The 26,897-nt window shown below is 56.5% G+C and overlaps 1 protein-coding gene across 1 annotated transcript in view; it reads left to right on the top strand.

Annotated features, from left to right (window-relative positions):
- The window catches only part of CECR2 (CECR2 histone acetyl-lysine reader), a 78,164-nt gene that overhangs the window by 39,633 nt on the left and 11,634 nt on the right, over nucleotides 1-26,897 (top strand). Inside the window, exons 2-7 of the mRNA XM_090258369.1 lie at nucleotides 11,197-11,291; nucleotides 20,129-20,312; nucleotides 21,509-21,648; nucleotides 22,184-22,288; nucleotides 23,864-23,913; nucleotides 24,858-25,027. Of these exons, the coding sequence (XP_090114495.1) occupies nucleotides 11,197-11,291; nucleotides 20,129-20,312; nucleotides 21,509-21,648; nucleotides 22,184-22,288; nucleotides 23,864-23,913; nucleotides 24,858-25,027 (744 nt within the window). The remainder of the gene's footprint in view (nucleotides 1-11,196; nucleotides 11,292-20,128; nucleotides 20,313-21,508; nucleotides 21,649-22,183; nucleotides 22,289-23,863; nucleotides 23,914-24,857; nucleotides 25,028-26,897) is intronic.

Here is a 26,897-nt window from a genome sequence, read left to right as displayed (position 1 = left end):
TTCAAGTCAGAACTCAGCGTTTGATGCCCCTTTAACAGGTGATGATGGAGGCCGCACATGGAGAAACCTGAGCAGTAGCGGGTGACCAGGAAGGACAGGTGATGTGGGTGCAGATGGACATCCGCGTCTCCGTGGTCCCCTGACCAGGCAGAAGTGGGGACCAGGGCGCTGTCAGTTCTGCAGTGGGTGACGGCGTGGCTCTCCCGTGCAGGTGCCGGTGCATGGGGAGCAGCAGGAACCGCGGGCCCACCCGCAGGAGGAGGTGCGGGAGGTCCAGGAGCAGGACCCTCCTCCTCGGGCAAGTCTAGCGGGGCCCTCTGTGGGGAGGGGACGCGCCTCCGGACCCCCATCATGGAGCCCTCCCCCACTTCCCCTGACTCCAGGGGCTTGACCTAGACCTGCCGCGCCGAAGCTGAGCCCGAAGGACTCCACGGGGAAGAGGAGGGCCAGGAAGACACCGAAGGACCAGGGTCCCGCAGCAGGATGCTGAAACTGCCCAGACTCTCCATCAGGCCGGGCAGGTGACGCTGCCATGGCATCAGAAGTCCTCGTGGATGGAGGCCCAGGGCACGTGGCCCACGCGCACCACCACCCTGGACCCGGCGATCGGCCGAACCCCAGCTGCCGCCCAACGTAGCAGCCGGACTTGTCACCGGCCACAGAGTGTAACACAGGGATCAGTCCCGCCACCGTGGCCACAGCCACCTGCGCAGCTTCTCAGGGACAGTGGAATCCGAGACCGGAGCTCCAGCCACGCGTGCCTCAGGAGTGGGAGGAGAGGGGACGCAGGGTCAGGACGGGAGAGTGGCCACCGAGACCCCTGAGCCCGTCTGGAAAGCCTGCTCAGGCTGTAGACCCGCCACCCGCACGCAGTTTCCTGTCCGGACACACAGGCGGTATCGGTGCGCCCATGGGGTGCATGTTCCTCCTTCATGTTCCAGCCCGTGACACAGGCTGTCCGCCTCTGGACACGCCAGCCGCACTGGAAGGTGTGTCTGTCCCTTTTCTCCTCCAGGACTGCAAGCTTCTGGAGGTCAGGAATCAAACCCCACGCAGTTTACAATGCCCATGTCACCCAGCATAGGCCGTGACATAGGATAAGGACCTAATTAGACTGGCGAAGGAAGGAAAGAAGGACCGAGCAAGGGAACAGTTCTGTTCTCTGGCTGCTCTAGGAGCTCCATGGCCTTTGTATCTTTGCCAGGGAATTTGGTCACATACAGACAAAAGGAGCAGGGGCGGAGCACTCCCTTTCTTTCTCGTACCTGACTTCTGTTCCATCCACAGTTGTTCACAGGGCGCCTGTCACCGTACTTTATAAGAACTCTGAAACATCGACCACTGCCCTGACTGGTGTGGCTCAGGTGGTTGGGCATCATCCCACAAATTGAAGGGTTGTGGGTTTGATCCCCAGTCAGGCCACATGCCTGGGTTGTGGGTCTGGTCTGTGGGGGGGGGGGGGCGGGGGGGCGGATGAGAGGCAACTGATCTCTCACTCTCCTCCTCCCTCTCTTCCTTTCTGAGTAGGTATTTAAAAACAAAACAGAACAAAAAACTAACCACTTACGGACTGTCTATGTACAGCAAGCCCCGTGCGGGAAGTTGATACCTCACCTTTACCGAAGAGTAAAACATTTAAAATATTTTAATTAGCGTCATTTGACTAATTGTGCTTGTCCTCCCTTAACGTGAGGTTTGGAGCACGTAATGGACGTGTAGGGTTTTTATTGTGCGTTACACACAGCACAGTGCTCACCACTGTGACTCTGGGTGCCGTCCCCAGCAGAAGTGCATTCTCTGTGCCATCACCCTCAGGGCGTTTCATTGTTCCAAACAAGCTCTGTCCCCACCCCCCAACAGCCCCTGGCAGCCACGCGCCAGGTCCTGCCTCAGTGAGCTTGACTGTTCTGAACCCCTTTCTCACCACCTGCTCCAGCTTCTTAGAATCTTCCCACTAGCTGCTGTCAGATTCTTGACTCGGGTCCTAAGAGCTAGTTCTCAAGGACCCTCAGCAGCTTGTGGTTTGTTTGTTTTCCTGGTTATCTTTCAGCTCCTTCCTGCTATGAGATGACATTTCCCCCTACAGATGCTGATAAAAACCTATTGGAAAAATATCAGATGATTTGTTTTGCTAGTCCACCTGATTAAAGAAAGAATGTAGTTCTTGTTGTTTTGTGGAAGCTGAGGGAGGACGGAAGGGACGACAGCGGAGGGCAGCGCCCTGGGAATCATCACGATGCCTCTGGACCGGGGCGGGCGACCTGGGGGGTGTGTGTTCATAGCTGGGGCTGTAAGTGGGGCGGGGGCGGGGGCGTGTAGTGGTGATGCTCACCTGTTCGGAAGTTGAATAAGGACGGTAATGAACCGCAGTGGCTACATCGTAGAGGAAATGGGGTCATTGTGAAACATTGCTCTCCCTCCCTTTCCTTTCCCCGACCCTGTGGTCTCTGCTTTGTGAGGTGCGATTCCCTCTGGAGAAGTGGCAAGGGCGTGAGTTAATGAAAACTTTCCCACGTGACGACTACTAAACAAGCTCCTTTCCACGTGGGCCTAAACTGGAGCAGTGCCCCGTCTTCCCAACGAGAGGGTCCAGTAACCCTTTTGGGGAGTATCGATTTAACCACAGACGTATAAACTTTTTTAAAATTGACTCAGAGAGAGAGAGGTTTGTTGTTCCACGTACTGATGATGCATCATTGGTTGCTTCCTGCATGTGCCCTGACTGGGGATCGAACCCACAACCCTGGTGTGTGTGGCCGATGCTACCCAGCTAGGGTTAGCATCTATAAACTTGTAATGACAGGGATGAAATAGTCAAATTTCTATTTGGAAAACTTATTGTAGGGATTTTTACATCAACATTAGAATTTTTAAATTTAGAAATAATCGCTTTTTTTCCTGTTCTTATTTCTAAAAAATAATTTATTACCACTAAAACCACTTTAGAACAACTCAGCTACAGTTTTTTAGAGCATGTCACTCTCATTTCTGTCTTATTATTATTTTTTTTAAAGATTTTGTTTTTAGAGAGAGGGGAAGGGAAGGAGAAGGAGGGGGAGAGAAACATCCGTGTGTGGTTGCCTGCTGCACCCCCACCCCCCATCCAGGGACTCGGCCTGCACCCCAGGCCTGTGCCCTCACTGGGACTTGACTCCACAGCCCTTTGGTTTGCAGGGGGGTGCTCAGTCCAGGGAGCCACACCCACCAGGACCATCTGAAGTTTTTGAATCTACTTTAGGTGCTGTTTTCTGAAAACTTATCCCAAATAAGTATCTGTTCCTGTAACAGGCTTGCTGGGTTTCCCGGTTGCTCTGTAGGTGTATACTCAGCATGCACACTTACATATTTCTGTTTACAGTGATTGTTACAATGACAGCCGACACTTGTAATTGATATCACGCCCCAGAGCAATTACTGAGTCACTGTCAAGTGCTTTTTGTCTCCTTGTCAGATGGATGGAATCAAGTGGCCTCTGCAAGGGTCTAAGCCTGGCATTGATTGGGGGTTGCACAGGCTGCTGCCTCTGCCTGGTGGCCGTTATCTTACAATGAGACAGACATGTGGGGGTGTCCTGCCGGAGAAGTGTGTGTCCCAGGTAACCCTGTCTTGTGAGAGACGGGCCTGAGAGACGCTGGGCTCTGCCCAGCAGCCGCCTGCTTGGGGGCCTCCCGCCCTGTTTGGTCTCGTCTCCGTCTGCGTAGCGCTCTCAGGCGAGCAGTTCTGGTCCTCGGCTTCATGGCTTCCACGACTGAGGGACGTCATTAGGCCCCCGAGTCTCAGAGTGACATTTTCCTTGTTGAAAACGGGGTCTGGAACCTTTGATGGTCACGATGGTCACTCCTGTTGGTCACTGACCACCTTCCTAACATGAAGCCTGCTTGCTAATCAAGGAGCCGAGACGCGGGGGAGGAGTGAGTCTCGGGGGGATGGGCCCCCCACTCCCTGCCCCCGCCTGAGGGAACCCCTGCCTCACAGCAGGGTGTGCTCTGTCTCTCCAGCCTGCACTTATCCCTTTTTGGTTGTAACATTTTTTTAAATGAGTCACGCTCTTTTATTTTTTTAATCCTCACCAGAGGGTACGTTTTTTAATTGATTTTAGAGAGGAAGGAAGGAGAGAGGGAGAAACATCACGTGAAAGAGAAGCGCGTTGACGGGCTGCCTCTCGCGCGCCCGCCTGGGGGTCAGAGCCCCAGCCTTTTGGTGGGCGGACGATGCTCTGGCCCCTGAGGCCCCGCCAGGGTGGATGGTGCTGCTCTCGTAGTTGTAACCACACCCTGGTCCCCCTGGTTTGTCCGCTTTCCAGTTTTCTCCTCGGAACTGACTGCCTGGCACATCTGACATCCTCTGTTTAGGTGGGACGACCCCCGGGACTGGCTCCTGCCCGTCTATTCCATGCGCACACGTGGCCGCTGCGGGGCGCTAGGCAGCCCCGGGCCTGGGCATGTCTCCTCCTCCAAGGGGCCTTGCTGCCGCGCCCGCAGGCTGCGTCCTCCCTGCCTCGCCGAGCTCACCATGGCTCTGTGAGCATCACGTGGAATTGAACCCCTGCCCCCTCCTCCGCCTCACGTCACTTGAGGGTAGGATCTCAGCTCCTCTTTGCGTCCTGAGTGCTTCGTGAGAGCCAGGCACTGAGCGTGTTCCTGTGCCCGGGACGCCCCCCGCCCTGGCCCTGTGCGCATGTGTGCGGAGCTGACTGGGCAGCTCAGTCGGTGGGACCGCGGCCCCTGGCCCTGCACACATGGAAGGTGCATGAAATTGCGCGCGTCTGTTGCTTCCTCCGCGAGACCGTACGCGACCAGATACAGACGACGCTCCAAACCTCTGGGGTCGTATTTCAAGCTCAGCCCTTTGTGTCTGCACCCCCACCCCCAGGTCAGCTTTCCTCACCCTTAGTTCTGGTCAGCAGTGAACGTGCTTCCCTAGGACTTCTTTCCTTTTCAGCACATGCTGTTCGTTGCAAAGCCTTGTTCACTCTGCTCCTGCAACCCTCCCGTCCTCCTCCTCCCTCCTGTCCCTGTGTTGCCTGCTGGTGTCGGCCCTGCAGCTCCTCCCGGGGCCCGGTCAGGGGCCTCGTCACCCTCGGCCTGGCCCCTGCCGCGTGTCCTGTCAGCCTTCCCAGCTGGACTGTCCTGTCCGCTCCGTTCAGAAGCGTTGCCTGTTCCACGGTGACTCCTGCCACCCAAGCCGACTCCCAGCAGCTCCAGAGCCGGGTCCTGGGGGCAGAGGGGGAAGACGGGTGGGAGAGGCCTTGGGGACAGGCTGTCTGACGAAGGCTCCTGGTGTGCTTTTTGAATTCCTGCAAATACACGTTACAGATGTCTTCCTCAGCTGTACCTGAAACCTGTATGATTTCCTTAACCAGCGCCACCCCAGTAAATTCAATAAAGCGGGGGGTGGGGGGGACCAGTTTCCTGAGCAGCTACAGTGACAACAAGAAGTCAAAGTAGCCCTGACTGGCACGGCTCAGTGGATTGAGCGCCGGCCTGCGAACCAAAAGGTCGCCAGTTCGATTCCCAGTCAGGGCACAGGCCTGGGTTGCGGGCCGGGCCCCCAGTTGGTGGCAGGTGAGAGGCAACCACACATCCATGCTTTTCTCCCTTTCTCCTCCCTTCCCCGCTCTAAAAGTAAATAAAATCTTAAAAAAAAGAGAGAGATCAAAGTGAAGTCCGTGTGGCCCCGCACCGCGGCGCAGAGGACAGAGTCGGCGGGAGCGCTGGGTCTGAGTGGTGGAGGCCAGACCACGTGGCCTTGCTGGGTGCTGGGTGCTGGGCGGCCGTGCCCGCCTCCTGGAAGACGCAGTGCTTGGGAATCGCTCCACGTCTTGGGTGCTTCTGTGGGGTTTCGCAAGCCTTTTGTGACTTCTGGAGCCACTTTTGGTAACTTACACCTTCCGAGAAGGCTCGCACTTTTGTAGATGTGCGTGTTCCTCGGTGTGGTTAGTGTTTTCCAGGGAACCGGATGGTAGTGGTCGTCTCTGACGGGAGGCGCTGCTTGGGTTCCTCTTGGCTGGTCCCCAGCTCGACACGGGGGCGCAGCTGTGTCCCGGGCCCGGCTGGACCGGGAGGCGAGGCTGCCGCGGAGCCGCAGCGGCCTGCAGCCTACGGAGAAGTCTCACCATTACACACACTTGAGCCGCCTCCTACTTCACAGTCTGAACTGGCGAGGGCAGGCCTTCGGGATTAAGTTAATTTATGCCGAGTCGGGGAGCATCAGCTGCCCGGTCAGGGGGCCTCTGGGGGCCGGCACGCCTGCTTCCTCCTGCCTCCAGCCCCTGTGGCAGGCAGTCTCCTGGCAGCGGCAGGGTGGCCCCACACCCTGCGTGCCAGACGGGAACCCCGTCTCTGCCAGGGACGCTACGCTGCGTGGCGGTGGGTTCTTGTGTAAACTAAGAAGATTTGTAACCTTCTAAAATCAAATACAACACACTTGACTGACTTTATGCCTTTATTTCCCTCCTCAAGTAAACTTGGAGGAATGATTGTGCTTGGGTGGCCGTCGTAGAAATCAGTGCTCCTTATTTGGAAATTGAAAAGACCGCTTCTCTCTCTCTCTAGCATCATCTTTAGCAAAAGGTACAGGAATTGAAATGTATCGAGTAACAAGAAGTACCTGTAACGTTATTTCAGAGGAGGTGTGAAGGGGGCGGTGCACGAAGGAAGTGAGTAATATTCTGAAGTCTGGAAGTTATCCTTGTTTGTTAGGCAGGCGGGGACTCCCAGAGTGAAGGCTTGTAGGTCTTTTTTCAGGACGAGAAGCAAAGGCCCCCTCCCCCTCCCGCGCCTGTCCCAGCTTGTTGGTGTCCCTTGCTGAGACCCGGCTGCTTTTCCCGGCAGCCTCTGCCTGCTCTGGAGGGGGGCCGTGGGCCGTGTCACTGGCCTGTCCCTCATGAACTGTGACGCAGCTGCGGGAGGACAAACCCTGTGGCTCCCTCCAGCCACTTGCAGGGCTGACAGCAGGAGGGACTGTCCCCCTGTCCGGTGCCCATTGGCTGATTTTCTTGGCAAAGTCCGGGCTTCGGTGCTCACAGCTCAATGCTCACGGTGAAAAGGAAACGCAGAAAGGAGGGCGAGGTGGGGGTGGGGGTGTTGGGAAGGGCATCCGCTGCCCTCCTCGGAGACCCCATTCTGCACGGAGGCCTGAGCAGGGGGCTGTGAACTGCCTGCGTTTCCAAGTGTTTCTTTGGGGTTTTTATTGGCTCGTGAACACCACAGGCCATGCCTTCAAAGAACGTGAGTTTCTGTTGAGCAGAAACCTCTCAACTTTGAGACCACTTTCTATCTCTGGAGCGGTTGGTCGTGTCGTGTCCCCCCCCCCCCCCCCCCCATGACCACTGTGAGGAGGAAGCCAGCCTGTTGGTGGCACAGAACCTCCGCGGCCACCTGGGAGGCAGAGACTTCTGAATTGGGGCGAAGAACAGAAAACTGACCATCTTAGCCACTCGTAAGCACACAGTTTGCTGTTGTGAAACAGATTCCTTGGAACATCCGCCTCTTGCAGATCTGGCCCAGTGCCCGTTAGAGTGAAAGGTGGTGAGCCGAGGCCGGGCTCTTTTGTTTGGTGGGATGCGGGTCGCCCTCCTGGTTCTGGTCTTCTTCGCCATCTTTCTGTGCGGCTGGTGCCCGTGTTAGCACCCAAGGGCTCTCCGTTCAGCACAGACTGTGGGCAGCAGCCGGGGGTGAAGGGGGGGCGCCCTGGGCTCAGTCCCTGGCTGCACCCCAGGGCTGACGAACCCTGTGCTCCGAGTTCACTGATAACGCAGTCACCTCACGGCTTGCCCTGGCCTGCTTATTTTTTGGTGGGATGGCAGGGTAACTTCTGATTTATGAAGCATGATATTGGACAAATACATTGTTAGAAGCAATTTCATATTTTGAGACTCGTTTCCTTACTGGGATGAGTTTCAGTGTCCCATCGGTGGAATGGGAGGCAAGGGATCGAACTGTAGTATTTGCAGATGACAGATCCTCTGCCGCTGTGTCATTTGAGAGTCCCGCCTGCTCGGTTCCCTGTGAGGAGCCGACCCAGCGGCCTCGGTCCTTCCTGCACACCAGGCTCCTGGCTGCCGACGGCACCGTGCCTGTCCTGTTGGCCTGTCCACCACAGCCGGACAGGTCATTTATGATAGTTTTTTAAATTAAGGTGGGCTGTTAGCCCCAGTTTCTGCCGATAATGTTGGGACACCAGGGTTGAATGGCCAATTAAACCTTGAAACTGAGGTGGCACAGGCAGGGCCACAGCTGTTTCCTGCTTCTTCACCTCAGAGGCACAGACTCGACCGGTCCTGGTTCTTGGCTCATGGCACGCGCCCGCCATTGGCCTCGGCTGTTTCACTTCATTCATTCATTTATGAGTAGGATCGTCTCTGAAAGTAGCATCCAGACCAAACGATCATAGGACATCGTCAGTATCGAGGCTTCTCCCCCAATCTTCTGCCTCCCAGCACCCGTGGGAGTTGTTGAAAACCCAGGCATGGAGTAAAAAGTTATCTGAGATTTCATGTAGATGTGCTACAAGTTAATAACTCAGCCATTAGACGTGCATTTAGGATAACTCATTCTTAGACTTTGAAAGCATCTGTATCGATTTGACTTATAATTTTGGTTTGTGCCAGCAGCCACAGGTCAACAGATTATTAATATGTTCAAACTTGAAAATTAATAATTTACGTGTAAGACAGACACGGTTTTCGGGTGTTGCTTTAGTCCTTGGCTGCGCCGCTGCCAGCCTGCGCCGGCCCCCGCAGTGGAGGGGAAGCTGGCGGCCTGTGCTCTTTGGAGAAACCTGGCCCGGAAACTTCACAGCGTGGCCTCACGTTTCTCCTGGCTTTTAAACGGGCTTTTTCTGTGTGGAGCAAGTGGCCCACTCTCCTCACCCCTGTGCTGGCCTGGGCGGAGGGTGCTGGGGACCCCCTGCGTATTGGGTGTTTCAGCAGGTGCCAGGCTGAGGCGGGGACGTCAGCCCCAGCCACAGGGGCAGCCAGACCCCAGGGGCGCCCCCTGACGATGCTCACGCGGCAGCACGAGGGGTCTCCACGAGCAGCGGCGCTCGGTGTGCGGTGTCACGTCGCTCCTGCTGGTCCTTGTGTTTGCGTCTCCTGCTCGGTAGCAGCAGTGGTGGTCGGGTTTGAACTTGTTCCTACCAGACGGACTTTGTTTTTCTGAGGGACCTGGAAAGTTAACGCCCGTTAGCGTTCTGCTCTGTGGTGGCGCTGCTCTGGCTGCTGGGAGCCCTGGCGCCTGCACCCTGAGCCGCGGCAGCTTCTCGCTGCCCCTCCTCGTACAGCCGGTCGGTGTGTCCAGAGGCGGCTCTGGGTGCCGTGGTGTGTGCGCTGGCACCTGGGTTCTCTGAGCGCCCAGGAGCGCCGGCGGCGGCGCCTTCTGTGAAGGGTCGCACTGGCTCCTGGCTCGCGGCGCTGGGGGAGGACAGACGCCGTGCGAGCAGACGCCCAGGGCGATTTGCAGAGGACACGGAAGGACGTGCTGTGGCCTGGAAGAGGTGTCCCAGGACAGGGCCTGAGTGGGGCTTGGGGCACGAGGGTGGCGGCTCCCTTGCAGGGTGGGCTCAGCCTCCGTTTCAGCCGCGGTTCATTCACGAGCCGCCTGTCTGGCGACCGGGCTCAGGTGGGAGCCGTCCAGGTCTTCCCTCTGCCTCTTCTTGGCTTCAGCCAGGCCTGGAGTTCGTGCGTCTCCCTTTCCTGCTCTTCCTTGTTCAGGGAGCCGCCTCCTGGGCTGTGCGCTGGGGCTCATCCTTCACGCGTGGCCGCGAACTAGCCTCACAGCCACTCTGCTCTCGCCGGGGTAGGTCCCCACTGTCCTCCAGGGAAAGGCCGGCTCTCCGCCGGGGCCTCACCCACCCGCCCCCAGCACCTGCAGGTCAGCCCCGCAGAGCCACGTGTCCTCGCGGTGCCCCATTGCTGGGCCGCAGCTGTCCACCTCGGGTGCCCCCGCTATCTCCAGGGAAGAGCCAGGATCATCCTTTTCTCCTTGACGCCCATAGCACCTTTGCTACTGTCCGTCTGTCTGTCCTGCCTCTCCTGACAGCTGGCGCCCCAGGGCGTAGGCAGTGCTGTGTCATCTCACACTCAGGACGGCCCCACGAGGTGTCTGCTCCATGAAGGAGTCTCCGTTATCTCGGCCTGGCAGCGGCTCTCATCGTCCCGGGTGATCACCGAGTGAATGTGGGGACGGACGAGAGCACTGCCCACGGGAGGTGACGCGTTCACGCGGGAGAAGAGCCGGGACCGCAGGTGTGGAGAGCTGCCGGCTCAGTGCCTGCGGCGGGCGCGGCGCTTGCCGGTTGGAGCGGGGCTGAGCCCCACTCACTGGGGGTCCCGGCCGCACAGAGCGCCTCCTCTCAGTGGTGTGGCCTCGGGTGGCGTGCGGTGTGTCCCTTCGCACCAGTCGGTGTGCGTGACAGCTTTTTGTTCCATGACGTTTTAGAGTGAGTGTTTATAAGCGTAGGAATTTTTAAAAATTGTAATTGCTCCAGTTATTACTTAACCGTTGACAAAAGAAGTCCACTGTGTCCCTTTGCACATGCTGCCCCGCGAGTGAGCCGCTGGGGGGGAGGGGGCATACGGATCTGGACGGATCTCAGGACGGACAGCTCAGACCACGCGCAGGGACCCTCGGAGGGTGGTGTGCACGCAGGAGACAGTAGCGTCCTGGTTGAAAATGTGTCACCGGCGTTGGTGACTCAGAACGTGTTCCATCGCCTCAGGAAATGGCAGTGGTCGCGGGAGGCTGGGCAGAGCGCCAGGGTGTCCCGACGTCCCCGCAGCCTCTCTGCGCCCTGCCGCTCTGCTCCACCCGTCTCGGTTCTGAACCGGCTCTGGCGCCACCACCTCTCCCCTGGGGGTGACGCGAGGGGGCTCCTTAACGTCCCAGACGCCAGACGCCACTGCCAGTGCCTGTCCAGAGTGGAGGGGCCCTTGAGAGCTGTCGCTGGGGTTACCTGCTGAAACCGTCCCATACGGGACACGAGTTCCTGACCAGGGGCGTCTCTGGGGACAGCACGTCTAGGTCCGCCGAGCGCTGGCTTGTAGCACGAGGCGTGTGCGCGTGTCTCCCGTGTGCACGCGAGCGAGAGGCCCCGTGGAGATGCTCCTCCAGCCCGCTCGTGCTCCGCCGGGTGGGTGGGGTCTGGGGGCGCCCAGGTCTGGGTTTGACCTCTCACATCCTCTCCGCCCGTCCACAGGAGCTGGAGGCGGCGCTGCACCAGGACGACGCGGAGTTCATCAGCGACCTCATTGCCTGCCTGCTGCAGGGCTGCTACCAGCGCAGGGACATCACGTGAGTCCCCGCCCAGCCCGTCCCTACTGACCCTGAGCCCCGCACCTGCCTCCAAGCCAGCCGCCGCCCTCCTGCCCCTCACAAGTCCCCAGGCCGACATCTGGGTGCAGGATTTCTTCCTCTCGGGACGGGCCTTCCTTCCTGACCTCCACTTAGAGTAGCGTTGCCCGACCAGTGGAAACCAGGGTGTGCCGTGGGGCTGCCACAGGAGCGCCTTCTGCTGCTCTCACACATGGGGGTGCCCCCCCCCCCCCCCCGCAGCTCCCTCACGCCCACCTGCCGAGCAAAGCCGCCTCTGCAGACTCGTGCAGGGCATGCCTGACGCAGCCCCAGTCTTGACAATAACTTGACACTTCGCTTGGCCGCTATGTTCCGACCCCGCCACAAAGCTGAGACGCGACGGGCTTCCCATCTGGCGATCCTGCCCCTGCCGTGGGTTCTGTCTTTCAGACAGTTAGCGATGGCATTTGAAATCCTTCTGTGCCACTGAGTGCCGTCTCGGGCGGCTGTTAGCGCTGGGGACTGGGCCCGATCGGCTCTGTAGACGTGAGGTGAGTAAGGAAGGGACGAGGTGCCTCCTCTCGGGCGGACGTCCATGTTCCTTGGGAGGGTCGTGGCTCCTGGACACGCTGCTGACAGGACACGGCTCTGCGCCCCGGGCGCCGGGAGCTGTGCAGAGCTAGGGGGCAGATACGCGTCGCCACTCAGACACGGTGAGGCGGCTTTAGTGTGTTTCCCCCCGTTCCTCCTGGGGTGCAGCTGGGGAGCCGGTGTGGTTTCTGAGCACAGCTGTCGTCGTGTGCGTGTTGGTCCCCGTGTCCCTGCCTTGTGTTGTTTTCATTACAGTGCTTTGTTTCCTTACAACCGCTTTTTCTTTAAATGTGGTGATCAGAAAGTCCTGTTTGGTAGAAGAGCACTTCTGCCCCATGTTTAACTGCTGAAAACATGTTACCATTGATAGCCTTGGGCGTCAGTTTGCGCATATGTTTCTGGAAGTGCGGGTCACGCGTAACCGCTAAAATGAGTGTGAGAAACGCCAGGCTGTTCTGCTGAGAAATGCAGAGTTTATGAAAAAATGTCTATAAAAACATTATTATTCATAATAATTTGCTGAGAATTTCACAACATATAGTAAATACTCTTCTTTTGTAAGCAGTGTTCTTTGACGCAGTGTAGCAAGAAATTTATTGCATTAAAATTATTTTATTCTAACAATTTAGAAAAAATAAATTCTTCCCTTCAATATGACTTTTGAAGTATAACATAAGATGTAATATAAGACCTATGATTATAATTTGAAAAAACATAGCAACATGGATAACAAGCAAGGAGTATGCCAAATATGGCATAAATTTTTTAAAAAAATCTTCGTAACGTACAAAAAAACGAACACAAACAGCATTCACAATAGAGACATACGTCAATAGATACAACAGTGAAAAACGATTTATAAACAAAATGCTAACCCTGTACCATGAAGCAATGGAAATGTCCATTAGCAAACGCTTCCTTACCATGCACACTGCAGCGTTTCAACGATTATTGCAAAGATAAATGAAATTAAAAGGACCGTTTACAATGTAAGTAAAAATTATAACAGAATTCGTGTGTCAGTATTTGAACAAGCATAAAAGTTCAAAATTTGGATCAACACGAGAAAAAGCCGTATCAATATATAACCTGAGGTACAAAAAAAGACAACAAAGCACAAAATGCGAATTATTCCATTGTTATTTACATCCATAGCCATCGCAGAAAGAGCCGCTGGGAGCGACCCGGGCACTTCTGGGAAAACTTGTCAGCGTCGCTCCCAGCCGCGTTGGCACTCGAAGGGTTAAGGCTTTCCAGGGTCACTGCCAGGCCGCCCAGCCCGCTCTGAGCCCACAGCCCCAGCCTGGCTGGGTCCTCACAGAACAGACAGCCCTGGCCCAGGAGCTCCCAGCAGCCACGACGCCGCAAGGGCCATGCTCTCAGTCCCACAGCACACGCGCGGAGAGAGTGATCACGTGACCCACACGGTTGCCCTTTCCCAGGCCAGTGTCCATATACTGTGAGGCCAGATAAACGGTGGACGTGAGAGCAGACGAACCCCGCGCAGTCGTGCAGGTGGTGAGGGTGGCGGTCGAGGGTCCGACGCCCGAGAGCGGAGCCTAGAAGGGGTGCAGAGGCAGGGCCCCTGAGGCCCGGGGCGCAGCTGGGTTGCGTCGCACAGTCTCGATTTGGGGCCAACGTTCAAAACGAGATTTCCTATATAAACTCCCGTTTGCAGCTTTTAGAAAACCTGACAGCCTGACACCTGTTAACTCGAGGGGAAGTGGCTGTGGGCTTCCCAGTGTCCTCGCCCCTGTCCCAGGCCGGGCAGCCCGTCACCTCCTGTCGGATCCGCTCGGGTTCTCTCCCTGTCAGGCTGTTCTGGCTCCGATCCCACTGCTCTCAGCTCATTCTGCTCATTAAGTCTTCCAGAAAATGATGATATAATCTTGTCATATTCTGTAAAAACTACCCTTAGTTTAATTACAATCAAATAAATCTATGAATAAGTTTGGATAAAGTTGGCATCTTTACAATATTGAGATTGCTTTTTAAATTAAAGTCCTTTATAATTACTCAGTAAAATGTCTTAGCTGCATTCATTTAGGGCAGATACATCCCTGGCTATTTTAATTTTTGTTGCTCTTAAGAGCAGAATCATGCCCTGGCGGGTGAGGCTCAGTGGACTGAGCACGGCCTGCGGACCAAAGGTTGATGGGCCGGTTCCCAGTCAGGGCACAGGCCTGGGCTGTGGGCCGGGTCCCCGGTTGGGGGCGCGTGAGAGGCAACCGCACTGATATTTCTCTCCCTCTATCTTCCCCTGCTTCTAAAAAATAAATAAAATCTTTTAAAAAAACTAAAAGAAAGAGTAGCTTCCCATCCCTACCTCAGGTGTGTCCCAGGGTAGAAGACACTGTGTCTGTCTCGAACCTGCCCGTGTGTGACCTGCACGTGTTGAGCTGCCGCTCTGGTTTTCTGGGGTCACCACCCCAGTCTCAGCATCTGCACCTGTGCCCCCCTCGTGCTGCAGGAAGTGCCCACTGCTGAGTGACAAGTCGCGCTGGCCCTCAGCAATGCCGAAGCCACAGAAGCGTGTGGTGGCGGTTTCCGGGGGTGGGCAGCTGGGCGTGACCCGGGTCTGCGGGCCCAGCTGGGGGCCCGTTCGGAGGCTGCGCCCCGGCCCCAGTGGCCTGCTGTCTTTGTTTTCTGCGACTGCAGAGCAGGTTCCCGCCCACTCAGTGCCTTACAGACAGGTCGGCACACAGTCTGACAGGGGAGAAGTCGCATGTGGCTCCTCCGGCTGTGGCACCGTCTGGAGGCCCAATGAGGAAGGAGTATGGACAGGCCCATGCAGGCTGGTGGCCGGGCCGTCCCCGTGCGTTTGAGGGACTGAGGCCTGCAGGCTGCTCTCAGCTCTCACAGACCCGGTCCCTCTTCACGGGGCGCCCGGCTCAGCCGGCAGGAGAGCCGCCAGGGCTGTGAGAGGCTGGGCGCCAGGAGGCAGTGCTCGCGAGTGGGGTCTCTGCAGAGCTGCCTGCGGTGCAGGCCTGAGCCCCGACCCTGCCTCCGCACAGAGCTGGTGACGCGGCTGAGCTTGTAGCTGACATCCAGTCACACTGCTTAGTTCCTAACAGCGTGTCCTAAGTTCCGTGTGTAACGTGATGGACTTTTGGACGAGAACCAGTTGATTTTTGGATAATCACATGGGGACAGAATTACCAACAAGAGGTTTTGGGTTGTTTCTTTGGGCAAATGGCTAGAACTAGTTCCTGGTATAATTTTATTTTCCGCATTTTACCGTGAGTCTTCACTATAAGTTATAGAGAAAATGTATGTTTGCATTCATAATCTTCTCTATAAAAATGACTACTTTGAAAATAATGGATGTTCACAGAATATTTTTAGCCTAGTTGCAACTTTCCCCATCACTCCCACTTGGGTTCACTTCATTTTTTCAGTCTAATTATGATAAAGAAATGGTAAGAGTGTCACCTCACAGGTTCATAAGGTGTCATCTTACAGGGAGGGAAATCCATCTGAAAATGTAGGTTATTTATCAGGTTGCATAGCCGGCTGGAAGACGAGTCATTCCCACAGCATCTTGCCCTTAAGACAAAACAATATGAAGAATTGGAAGGTCAGGGGTCATAGGATCTGGATTTTAGGTCTGCAGGTCAGATCCTTTCATGTTCTATCCTCTGCATGAAATTAGTGCATTTTGGCAGTATAGAAAACGGAATTTTAAATAGCCACCCAGTGTAGTGAGGGGAAATGACCGTCCCCTACTTGAAGCAAGGACACAGGAGGAGGTTTCTTAGAGCCAAAGATGGCACTTGTCCATGTCAGAGTCTCTCATCAAAGCCACGTCAGCTCCTCGCAGACACCCGGTGTCATCCTGTCACCTGTCCCTCCTGCGTCATTTCCACACGCCTGCCTCGGCTCCTGGTCTCTGGGCCATGGTCTCTGGGAGGGCGCAGAGGTTCTTGCGTCTGTAAACATCGGTTTCCTCCTTATCACGGTCCTGTGCCGGTCACTCCTAAATGCTTCCCTTTGAAATGAGGGGTTAATTTCTTTTTTTAAAAAAAAGTGACCCTTCTCAAATGTTAAAAATGTTTAAGTGTTTTTTGTAATGGGGAGGAGAGAAGGAGTCTTCCCCTTCCTCTTGCCAGCAACTCTGATTCCCCTGCTTCTAGAGGAAAATGTGGGACAGAAGCCCAGGGAGCCCAGGGAGCCTTGCTTTTGTTAGGGGTGGGGCAGGGGGTCCCTGATCTGTCACAGGAGTTCTCCACCACATTCTGTCAAACATGCCTGGGGCAGGCTAGGCCCCGGGAGAAAACAACGTGTAGTTTTTATTTCTTTAAAAAAAATGTACGTACCCATGAAATAAAATATTTGTGAATGGTCGAGTGCGTTTGGGAACTGGTAGCGCCGGGGTGTTGAGTTGATTGGTCTGGGGTGAGGCTGGAGTCAGTCTTTCCGCCCCGTGTTGTTGCTGATGCGTGATATGCCGCATCAGCAACAACACGCAGCTCAACCGCAGCTCAGGAATGTTCGCGCGTGCCCAGCCCGAGCGACCTGTGTAGGGAGCACCCAGACAAGCAGCCACTAGGTAGCGGACTTCACTTTCTTGTTGAAAGGAATCGCCTGAGTTGTCGTCCCCTTGTCCCACCAGCGGGGTCCCCATGCCTTTGCCTTGAGGGCCGGCCCTCTCGCTGCTCTCAAGGTTTTACCATCATCCCCCCTCAAAAGAGGGGTGTGGGCGGAGGAGTGCCTGCCTCCTCTGGCTCTGAGCGTTACCTTTCACGGGGAGCTGAGAGGTCACCCAGCGTCCTTGCACACGGCCTGCCCCACCCGTGAGGCGGGAATGGGGGCAGCACCCACCGCTGTGGTGAGGTTCAGTGAAATAGTCATGGGAAGCCCTGCAGCCGCCCGAGCAGTTGCGATGACGGTGTGTGGAGCGACACTGTTAGTTTCAGCTCGTGCTGAGTGGGAAGCACGCGCTGACTGCTGCAGCCTCGTGCCTTCTCTGCGCCGGTCTGCCCCTCTCCAGGGTTGGAGGACGATCTCTCCCCACTGCCTGCTCTGTCCTCACGGGGCAGAGCAGCCTGGGCAGGGCTTCCGTGAGTGGCCGTGGCTGCGTGTCCGGAGGACTTGATGGGCATTGTAGTTTGAGTTTTAAATCATCTTCACATGTCATGAAATAGTGGTCCCCTCCTCCCCTCAATCATTTCAGAAAGAATGACTTTTATGTACTTGGCTGTAAAAAGAGATACACGTTCAGCTGGATTCAGCCAGGTTCGGTCCCTAGTTTACCAGCCCATTTTTAGAAAATTAAATAGGTTGCTATTCCAGTTCCATTCACTCAGTGTAACTTCTGAGCCGGCCCACAGAGCCCACATTGCTTCTTAATCGTCTTCTCCGAACTGTGGCGGGAGCCCTGGCCGGCCAGCAGAAGCCCGTCCGCGATGGGATGCACCCTGGCCAGTGGCCGTTGCTGTCCCGGCTGCTCTGAGTGCTTCCCAGGCCCCTCCGTCCTGCTCGCCCACCTGTCGGGGGAGGCTCCAGGCTCAGGGGGTTAAATAACTCACCCGAGGCCACCCAGCCACAGCTGGTCACCAGTAGAGGACAGGGGCCCCCGGCAGGCCCGACCTTCAGCTCTGAGCCCCTGCCCCGTGCGGGAAGTAAGGGAGGAATTGCAGAAAGTGGTTTTCCTCCGGAGCCAGAGCTCCTGGCGTGTGTGCGTTCACACTGGCGCTGTGAGGACGTCACAAAGGAAGGGCTATCACAGCAGAACCCAGTCACAGCCGGTAAAAGATGAAGGAGACAAAGCTGTGGATGCAGTGACGTGCTTCTTCATTAAGTGGTTACAGAACTTGCTCCAGCGGTTCGCCCGACGTCACAGGAGTCTCTTCATAGTCGAGTGTTGATGATTGTGAACGTTGTACGGAGGGGTCTGTGGTACCTGCAACGTGATGTGAAAGTGTCTGATGTCTTTTAGATTTTACTTATTTTTGGAGAGAGGGGACAGGAGGGAGGGAGAGAAATATCATCCTCGTGCGAGGGAAACATCAGTTGTTGCTTCTGGCACGTACCCCACCGGCGCCCGAACCCGCAGCCCAGGCCTGAGCCCTGACCCGAACCAAACCCGTGGCCTTTCACTTTGCAGGACGATGCCCAACCCACTGAGCCCCACCAGCCAGGGCGTGTCTCATACCTTTTGAAGCAAAACACATGTACTAGCTGAAGTTACTGTGTTTTGTCGCCTACATTCCTGAGTAGAACATTGGAGTTTTAGTCACAGGTTAGTTAAAACGGAAACCAGTGTTTTCTCAACCGTGTTCACGGCGCGCCTGCACTGAGTATGGGGACCTCTGCTTTAAAAGGGGTGTCGAAGCTCAAATTAATCTGCACCACAGAGTGTGTGTCTTGAAGGAGAGGAGCTCTGGGTGTCACCTGGTGCACTGTGTGTGTTACCTGCGAGGAAGCGAGGCTGAGCAGCGCACTGGGGTTGGGACCCGGCTGTCCCCGGCACCCTGTCCTCCGTCCTGCTCTGTTGTGACAGCCCCCCCGACGTCTGAGTTGCTGGCGCAGTGCTGGCGGGTTCGGTGCTGAGTAACAGGCTCGGCTCGGTTTTATTTATTTTGTGTAGGGCTTTGTCGTGCCGGGTGGCCTCGTTGGTGAGGGGCCAGTAGAAACGTCTCCAGGCAAACTGTCCCTTCACGTGGTTTTGTCACCGAGAGCCTGCGTGGCCACTTCTGTCTGCCGGCTCGGGCACGGTTGCCCTCCTCACGGCGGTCTGGGTCTGCTGGGTGTCAGCGTCGGGGCGGCTCCCGCGCAGCTTTTTTCCTCTAAAAACTAAAAAACCTGCTCGAGAGAGTGGGCGTCTTGAGCAGGAATTGAATGCTCTGTTTCCTCACCGTGTTTAGTTTCAGGGATACGTCATAGGTTTCATTGTGAAGGTGTTGGACATCTGTCCGTTTATTTCTGGGTGCTCTGCATTTTTGATGCTATTGTGGATGGAAGTATTGAGCGGTTTTATTTTCCAGCGACATGCTGCTGGTACGTGTAAAACAGTTGACTTTTGTGTACTGTTTCCAAGGTCCTCCTGGTTTGTTGTTGATTCCTGAGGATCCTTTATGTAGTCCGTGATTAAAGACAGTCTGCACCTCCCACCCAGTTCTCTGTCCCTGTCCTTCCTCCCCTCGCCTTTGCTGTGCTGGCTGAGACTTGTCACACGTCATTCCTGAGCTCAGAGGGGAAGTGCTCAGCCTCTTGGCGTTAGTAGGACACGGAGCACTGTTCACGGCTTGATTTTGTGATGCTGGTGCATCATTAAGGAAAGTGCGTGGTCTCGGACTGTGAGCTGCCCGGCGTCTCATGCTGAGGCTGGCTGGACAGGCCAGGAAGCTACTTGCAGCCGGGCGTCAGAGGGGAGCCTCGCACGTGCAGCGGGCGCTCTGCAGTGGACGGGGGCAGAGGTCGGCGCCCGGGTGCTTGCTGCCCTGCCCCTGCCCCTGGCTGACAAGTGCATCCTCCCGGCCAGGCCCCGCTGGTCCGTGATACAGTGAGCTGCAATATAGAGAGGGACTGCTGTAGTCTTCCTCTTTGTCAGTTACATTCACATGGAACTCTTGTAAGGCATGTTGCGTTGGTGAGAAGGAAGTTTTAAAATCAAGCATTGGAGACATTACATCCAAATTCATTAACTGACGTGTAGTCACCTAACAATTACACATTTTGTTGTATTGTATACAAGGCACCTCTTAGGTGCTCGTCCAGGTGTAGTTGTAGAAGTGCCCATCAAACTAACCCAAAACATGTAAGTTGCCATCAAGCTGTCTTAATTATTTCCTGTGGAGAAACCCTTTGGCATTCGGGCCGCAGTGTTTGCTCATGTGGCCCCACGTTGAACAGACCAGAAAATCACAGGCGCACCTTGGATGGGTGCTTGTGTTCTGGAGACGTTTTCTCCACCTTTGCATCTTAACCCGAAATAGAATGAGGGGCGAGGCCTGATGACGTCCAAACGTGCGGTCTCTCGGCTGCATCAGCGCAGCGTCGCCGTCGGGGTTAGCAGGACACTGCCCTGTTTCACCACAGCGGCCGCTCAGTGGTTCTGTGAGAGGCTCTTCAACGCACTCGCCTTCTTTGGGGTTTGACAGTGTGCGGTCCCGGTAGACAGTGCGCCACCCGGCTCCGGGGAGGGGCTGGCAGACCCTCTGGGCCCCCGTGGGACACCCGCCCCGCCCTCGCCCCCCCCCCCCGTGTGTCCTGCACTAACGTGTCTCTGTGCCGGGGCCCCCCAGGCCCCAGACCTTCCACAGCTACCTCGAGGACATCATCAGCTACCGCTGGGAGCTGGAGGAGGGGAAGCCCAACCCGCTGAGGGAAGCCAGCTTCCAGGAGCTGCCTCTGCGCACGCGGGTGCAGATCCTGCACCGCCTCTGCGACTACCGGCTGGACGCGGACGACGTCTTCGACCTGCTCAAGGTGCCGCCCTGCCCCGCAGCCCCTCCGCCCCCGCCCCCGGCGTCCCGCAGCACCCCGAACGTAGTTCTGCTGGCCTGGCAGGAAAACAAGGATCACTTGGTTCAGTCACAGGACAGCTGCTGTGGTGCTGACCACTGTCATTTTTTATTGGACAGCCTAAGGGAGGAGAGGTCAGTGCCCCTGACTTTGTGGTTGGGTGCCGCACGGTCTTAGAGTTCTCGCAGCAGCTCACCTGTTAAAGACCACCCCTGGAGTAACAACAACAAAAGTCTGCACTCCGGGCGTGAGATCTGAACAGTCTGAGAAGCCAGAGCCTGGCTTGTGTCACTAGCCCTGGGGCTCCTAGTTGACAGTGATGGGAACGTGGCTTCTGTGTCCCGCGGATTCCAAGCCATCCATGTGCACGTCTGTGTGTTGTTGGGGGGAGTATCGAGTCTGCTGCTCTCCCTCCCATGCGCTGAGTAGCAGACCACACGGGAGATCTGTCTTCATCTTATCAACCACGTTAGCCACTGTGTTTGTTAAGGCCCGAAATTTGACTTAACGTAATTGAAGTATTTATTGAAAACTCCGAAGACTTGATCTCATTTGTGCAAGAGCAGTTCATCCCTACTGCACACATTACCGAAAATGCGGGGCGGCGGGAGGGCAGCCCTCCTGCCCCGTGTTCTGTGGCTGGATCCGCTGAGACGCCTGTCAGGGACGGTGCAGGCAGCGGCCTTTCTCCTGGGGGAAGGTCAGCTCCCTGTCCCGTCAGGCAGCAGCGGTGGGCTGGGTTGGTGAGGGGGCCACTCAGCCCGGCCCGTGGGCACTGTGTCAGTCACTGCAGCTCAGCGCGGTCGTGACTGAGGGCCGAGGTCGGGAGGCGCTGCGGGTCTCAGGTGGGTGGCGAGGTGGCTGCTGGCGGGGCTGCAGCAGGGTCGTGTGAGACGCTTCATGACGAAGACTCTGCTCTGCTGTCCCCGTCTCCTCGTGGGGACGCCCATGTGGAATGAGTCAAACCGAACGTGGAGCCCGTCCATCAGGGGTCTCCTCTCGGTGAAACGAGAGCAGGGAGGGGCAGGGTGGGGGCCTCGACTCTGTGCACCTGGGCACTTCCCGTGGGAGGCGCGTGGAGGGTAAGCGTTGAGCCCTCTGCAGCGGCCCCCGTTTTGCTCCCCTTTCCGCAAACCTCCTGCCCCCGCTCTTGGCCCCAGGGCCTGGACGCAGACAGCCTCCGCGTGGAGCCTCTGGGCGAGGACAGCTCCGGGGCGCTGTACTGGTACTTCTATGGGACGCGGATGTACAAGGAGGACCCGGCGCAAGGGAAGCCCAGCCGGGAGCTCGCTCTGAGCAGGTGCGTCGTCCCGTCCGGGGCCGCGGGGGCGCACCAGCAGCGCAGGGGCTCTCCTCGCTGAGGAATTGGCGCCCGCACAGGCGCCTGCCAAGAGGTGGCCCGAGTGGTCTCGCCCAGAAGTGGCGGGAGGCGGCCCCGAGCCTCTTGAGGGCAGCAGCGAAGGCGGGGTGGGCTCCGAGCTTCTGGGGTGCCCGTCCCCCATCAGGCTGCTCCCCTGCCCTGGTTTCCTGCCAGGGCTCAGTTCTTGAGACCCCGTTGTCCCTCTGGAATTGGTGACTGGCCCATCGGGAGGGGCCAGAGGCCTTGCTCGCTGCCCGCTGCGGGGCCCCGGGCGGCCACTGCCCCTTCCTCCCTCACCCTCACCCTGGCCGGGGCCGGGCTGCCCAGAAGGTGTCGGGAAGTGTTGGTTGTCCTGGGCACCGCGCCGTCCCCAGGGCGGCTCCTTCGTCTGTTTTAATCAGCTCGTGGCCGGAAAGGCTGGGCTCGCCATGCGCCGGTGCTGACAGACGTTCCTGTCTAATATGCTGTTTCTTAGGGAAAGTGAAGGACAAAAAAATGTCTGTGGTGTTCCTGGGAAAACAGGAAAAAGAAGAGGAAGACCCCCCAAGCGGAAGAAACCACAGGAGGAGGTTGTAGTGAGGTGAGACAGCCTGGTGGTCCGTGACAGTCCCGGGCCCTCTTGCTGAAAGGGACCTTACTTCACTTGTTCCCCCATCCCTGGTTTTCACTCCTGGGGGGAGGGCCTGGCACCTAGATTACAGGGACTCGCGAAGTGACCGGCGTGCCCTGGGAGCCCCGGCCGCGGCACCTGTCTCTGCCTGTCACTGGATTGGGCAGGGGAGGTACTAACAGCAGCGGGGACGCCCTGAACCAGACAGCGGGCGTGGCGGGGACAGGCTGAGAGCTGCGAGTGCTCCCGCGGGGTGTGCCAGCACCGTTAGAACGATGCCCTGTTTCCATTGGAGCGCGGGGCAAGGTGATTCTGGGAGTGATTATCGGCGCTGTGATAGAGCTATGGACCATGTATGCGTTTCCTGGTCTTTCCCGTTAGGGAGAGTTCAGTAGCAAACGTGCTTTGCTTTATTTAGAATACACTTTCCTAAAAGAAAAGGCGAGACATTAAACGTGCTTTAAAATATTTCATGAGTAATTTTAGCGAAGAAAATGAGATTGTTACATTTATCAGAATTTGATTGTATTTTACACTTAAGAATCACTATCCCACTTAACTTTCCAGAAATTTTACTAGATTCAGGGTTCCTTCTGTAGCGCTTGTGAGAAACGTCCTATAATGTTCCATACGCACGGCATCTGTTTCTGGGTTTTGTTAGTGACCTGTAGCTCCTTATGTATCAAAAAGCGGTTTTATACTGTCTCCACTTCCTGTAAATGAAATTAATGCACCTAGTGCTGGGAACGTGGAATCGTTTTAACACACGAATGTGGTCTTGTGCTACCCTCTACTGGTGATTTTAATTTTTAGAGCTCTATATTCAGTAGAATATTCTAATATCTTTAAGTAAAGTGTAAAGTTCAGTTCCTCAGTTACGCCAGCCATCTGTCAAGGGCCCAGTGGGCGCGTGTGGCCCGTGGCCGCCGTGCTGGGCAGCAACAGGCTAGAGCCTCTGCGTCGCCATAGGAAGTCCTGTGGGGCGGCCTGTCTGGGTGGGTTCGGAGGCACGGGCGACGGTGACCCTCACTCTGCCACGCTGGGCAAGCACTTCTGTGTTTCGTCACCGATGGCCCAGCCTCCCCGTGAGGTCGGTGTCCTGACAGCTCCACTGCACAGGAGCGTCGATTGCTGTCCCAGGGTCGTGGCAAAGGGCATGCCTTGTCCCTAAGCTTGTTCTTCACTGCTGCCGTCCTGGAGTTACACCCAAATACAGGGCGGGCAGAAGGAGCTTGGCCGTTGCGCGCGTGTGCCCCACAGCTCGTTCTTGTGTTTCTTTATTCTTGCCTCGCCCCCTGCGTGCTTTACCTTCAGGGTCACTGTGAGTCGGGGGAGGGCGGTGGGGTTCTTACCGTCCTTTCTTCTGGCGCTTAACTCTGAGCACTGAACTCCGGTTTGATTTGTTTTTAATGTTATAAAAGTTAACGTTTTCCTCGGGTGCACATTGCTGCCACGTCCTCAGCACTGAAACACTCGCTCGTGCCCCGTGTTCACGGGGGTCTCTCTTACCCGTCTTTAATTGTTCCTCTCTTTCCCACGTTTCAGTGAAAAGCCGGAAGAAAACTCCTTGGCATCTGAGCTGCAGACGAAAAATGGTAATGGCCTCTTCCGGGGCCCAGAAAGGTGTCCGTGACGGGTTGGTTTATGTGAGAATGGGCCCTCGTGGTGCGGAGTCCTGCGGAGCAGTGACCATGTCACAGGAGGCATCTATAGTGCCTCCTTGCGTTCGGTCCCGGCCCTGTCCCCCTCCTGATGGTGGCTGGAGGTCAGGAGCCGCTTTCTTCCCTCTGGCCCTGGTACCTGGCCCCAGCAGCACAGACACCCAGCTGTGACTTCTGAACGAGCTGCTGTTTTAATGTAAAATGCATGGCTACGTAGTGGAGCGGACCAGTGGTCCATTCAGATTGTGAGTCTGTGACCCACGTTGCATCAGCGGGAGGGGCTGTCAGCTTAGAGTCTCCGTGTTTGGGAAGCGGGGGAGGCTGCAGAGGAGCAGATGAGAACTGTTTGCTCAGGAAAGGAAACGCACTGAAGCGTCTCTAGCACATTCACATCTGTCTTAGAAAGGGCACGCAGCCCTGGCTGCTGGGGCTCAGTGGGTTGAGCGTTGGCCTGCGAGCCAAGTGTCACTGGTTCGATTCCCAGGCAGGGCACATGACTAGGTTGCACGTCAGGGCCCCCAGTTGGGGGCGCGAGTGAGAGGCAACTGCACAGTGATGTTTCTCTCCCTCTCTTTCTCCTTTCCCCTCTCTCTAAAAATAAATAAATAACTAAACTAAACTAAACAAATTATTTTAAAAAGGAAAAAAGGGCACGAAGGTGGTTTCGTGTTGCCTTTGGTAAGGGCTCCCTTTTAGCTATAAACGGGGACAGTAACAGGAAAATCAAAGGCATCCACATCACCCTGGAAAGTGAAAAGTGATTGGTCTTCTTTTCTGATTCCTGGCTTTGGCCATGATGCAGAGGGAACGTGACGAGAATTAACTAGGGGACGGGTCCTTGTGGGGTCTGTTTTGCGAACCGCCCGCTTGCTCCCCAGGGTCCCAAAGGCCCGGCCAGGGCACCTGGTGGCTGCTGTGCCAGACAGAGGAAGAGTGGAGACAGGTCACGGAGAGCTTCCGGGAGAGGACCTCCCTGCGGGAGCGGCAGCTCTACAAGCTGCTCAGCGAGGACTTCCTGCCTGAGATCTGCAGCATGATCGCCCAGAAGGTAGGCGGGGCGCGCGGCTGCCTTGCTGTGGTGGGTTATTTGATCGAGTTTTGGACTCACCCACTGTCCCTTGCAAGTGGCTCTTCCTTCCTCCTCAAGCCGCTCGTGGGCCTTCAGTGTGGGCCGCAGAATTTCCTTCTCCTTATCTGGGAAGTCTCAGCTTTGCTCCTCCTGTGACGGTCCTCCGCAGGTGTGCCCTGAGCCCCCAGGTGTGTGTCCTGCACCCTGTGTGCACCTCCGTATAGATGCTTTTTCCCGTCTACCTCGTACGGACTGCCCCTCCCTGCTGAGCAGCAAGTGCTGACGAGTGTGTGTCCTGGTGGCCCCGTGCTGGCTCTTGTCCCAGCTCCCTGAGCTCTGCTGTCTCCCCCTCCTTCGGGGCAGGTTGTCAGAAACCATTCAACCCGGGGCTTCATGGGCACGCACCTGAGTCGTCACCTGTTCAGACATCTGTCCCCTCTACTTTCCTACCCATCTGGACCTTGGTCTCCCAGAAACCCCACCTGAAAGTCACTGTCTCCATGTGCTGTCCCGTGGCTTCCTCACGTGCTGACTCAGTTCTTCCGCGAGTCGATGAAGCTTCTCCCTCAGGACCCACGGCCGAGGCGCTGTTTCCCCCGCACGGCTGCAGGCGTGATGCCTTCCCCGCACGGGCGCTCAGCGGTGCTTCGCTGGTTTCCTTCCCAGGCTGCCGGTCTGGTGGCATCAGTTTCGTTAACTGTTGCAGCAATTTCGTGATTATGGAAACGTGCGCCCCAGGAGGCGATAGTCACTCCAGCCCCTGTCCCGGCCGCCCGTGACGGTCTGACAGCTTCTCTCACCGCTTGGCAGTCACGTTTTCCTGGCTCCTGCATTGGAGTGACAATGTGATGACAGACCTTCTCATTAAGTATAATCTCTCTTGAGCCCAGAAAGGACAGTACTTCTTTACAAACTCATTTCTGTATGCGTGGGTTTACCCTTTACCTCTTCTCCCTACCCCAGCACCCACCCCCACCCCCCGGCTCGTGGGCGTGTTCTTGCTGGGAGTTAAACTGATAGATGTCTAGTTAGCTTTGAGTCGGCAGCTCTGTGATGGACTTGCTCCCCGTCTCTCGGCCTCATTATCCCCAGCAGTCACCAGCTTGGAGCTGGCGCCCAGCCTGGCCCCTCAGATGGGGGCCGGTCCCCTCGCGCCGGTGGAGGAAAGCTCTGTCCTGGGGTTTTCCTGGCCCCGCCCTGGGCACCTGTCCTCCCTGCAGCTGAGCACACCTCGCTCCTGCAGTGTGCCGTTCTCTCTGTTCTGTGTTTGCGCTTGCCCTGTGGTTGGAGGTGCACGTGACGGGGGCAGCGGTTCTGAGCGTCTGTGGGGAACGTTTCGGCTGCCTGACCGATGGGGCCACCCAGGAGTCGGTCTTGTGCCTTAGGACGTCTTGTCACTTGGACTCTGGAGAAAACCCCGGGGCAGGGGCACAGTCGCCGACCACCAGGACCTGTGCTGCGGGCTGGTCTCGAGTGCTCTGCTGAGGTTGACGAGGCCCGGGGCGTCGGGGGGTCCTGGGCCTGCTTCACCTGAGGAGCTGTGTGTCACCCTCCTGTTGGGACAGTGGCCAGGGGGCGTCCCCAGCGGCGTCTCCCTGACGCCCCCTTGATCCCAGCAGGCCTCTTCAGTAGGAACATTTCAGCACCAGCCCTCACCCCATCTGCCAGTGCCCTCTTTTCAAGAAAACTGTAATACATGACATTTTTAAAACTGTTCAGTTTTTTGTTTTTGTTCATTGATTGTACTTGTTCTTTAAAATAATTTTTAACGTTATATTAAATGTACTCGGGTGGTATTGGTTAATAAAATTATGTAAGTTTTGAGTGTATAAACTTGAAACCATTCAGC

The sequence above is a fragment of the Furipterus horrens genome, unplaced genomic scaffold (genome assembly GCF_987537825.1).
Source record: "Furipterus horrens unplaced genomic scaffold, mFurHor1.1.pri manual_scaffold_12, whole genome shotgun sequence".
Taxonomy (NCBI): domain Eukaryota; kingdom Metazoa; phylum Chordata; class Mammalia; order Chiroptera; family Furipteridae; genus Furipterus; species Furipterus horrens.
This window is presented reverse-complemented; position numbering and strand designations above follow the sequence as displayed.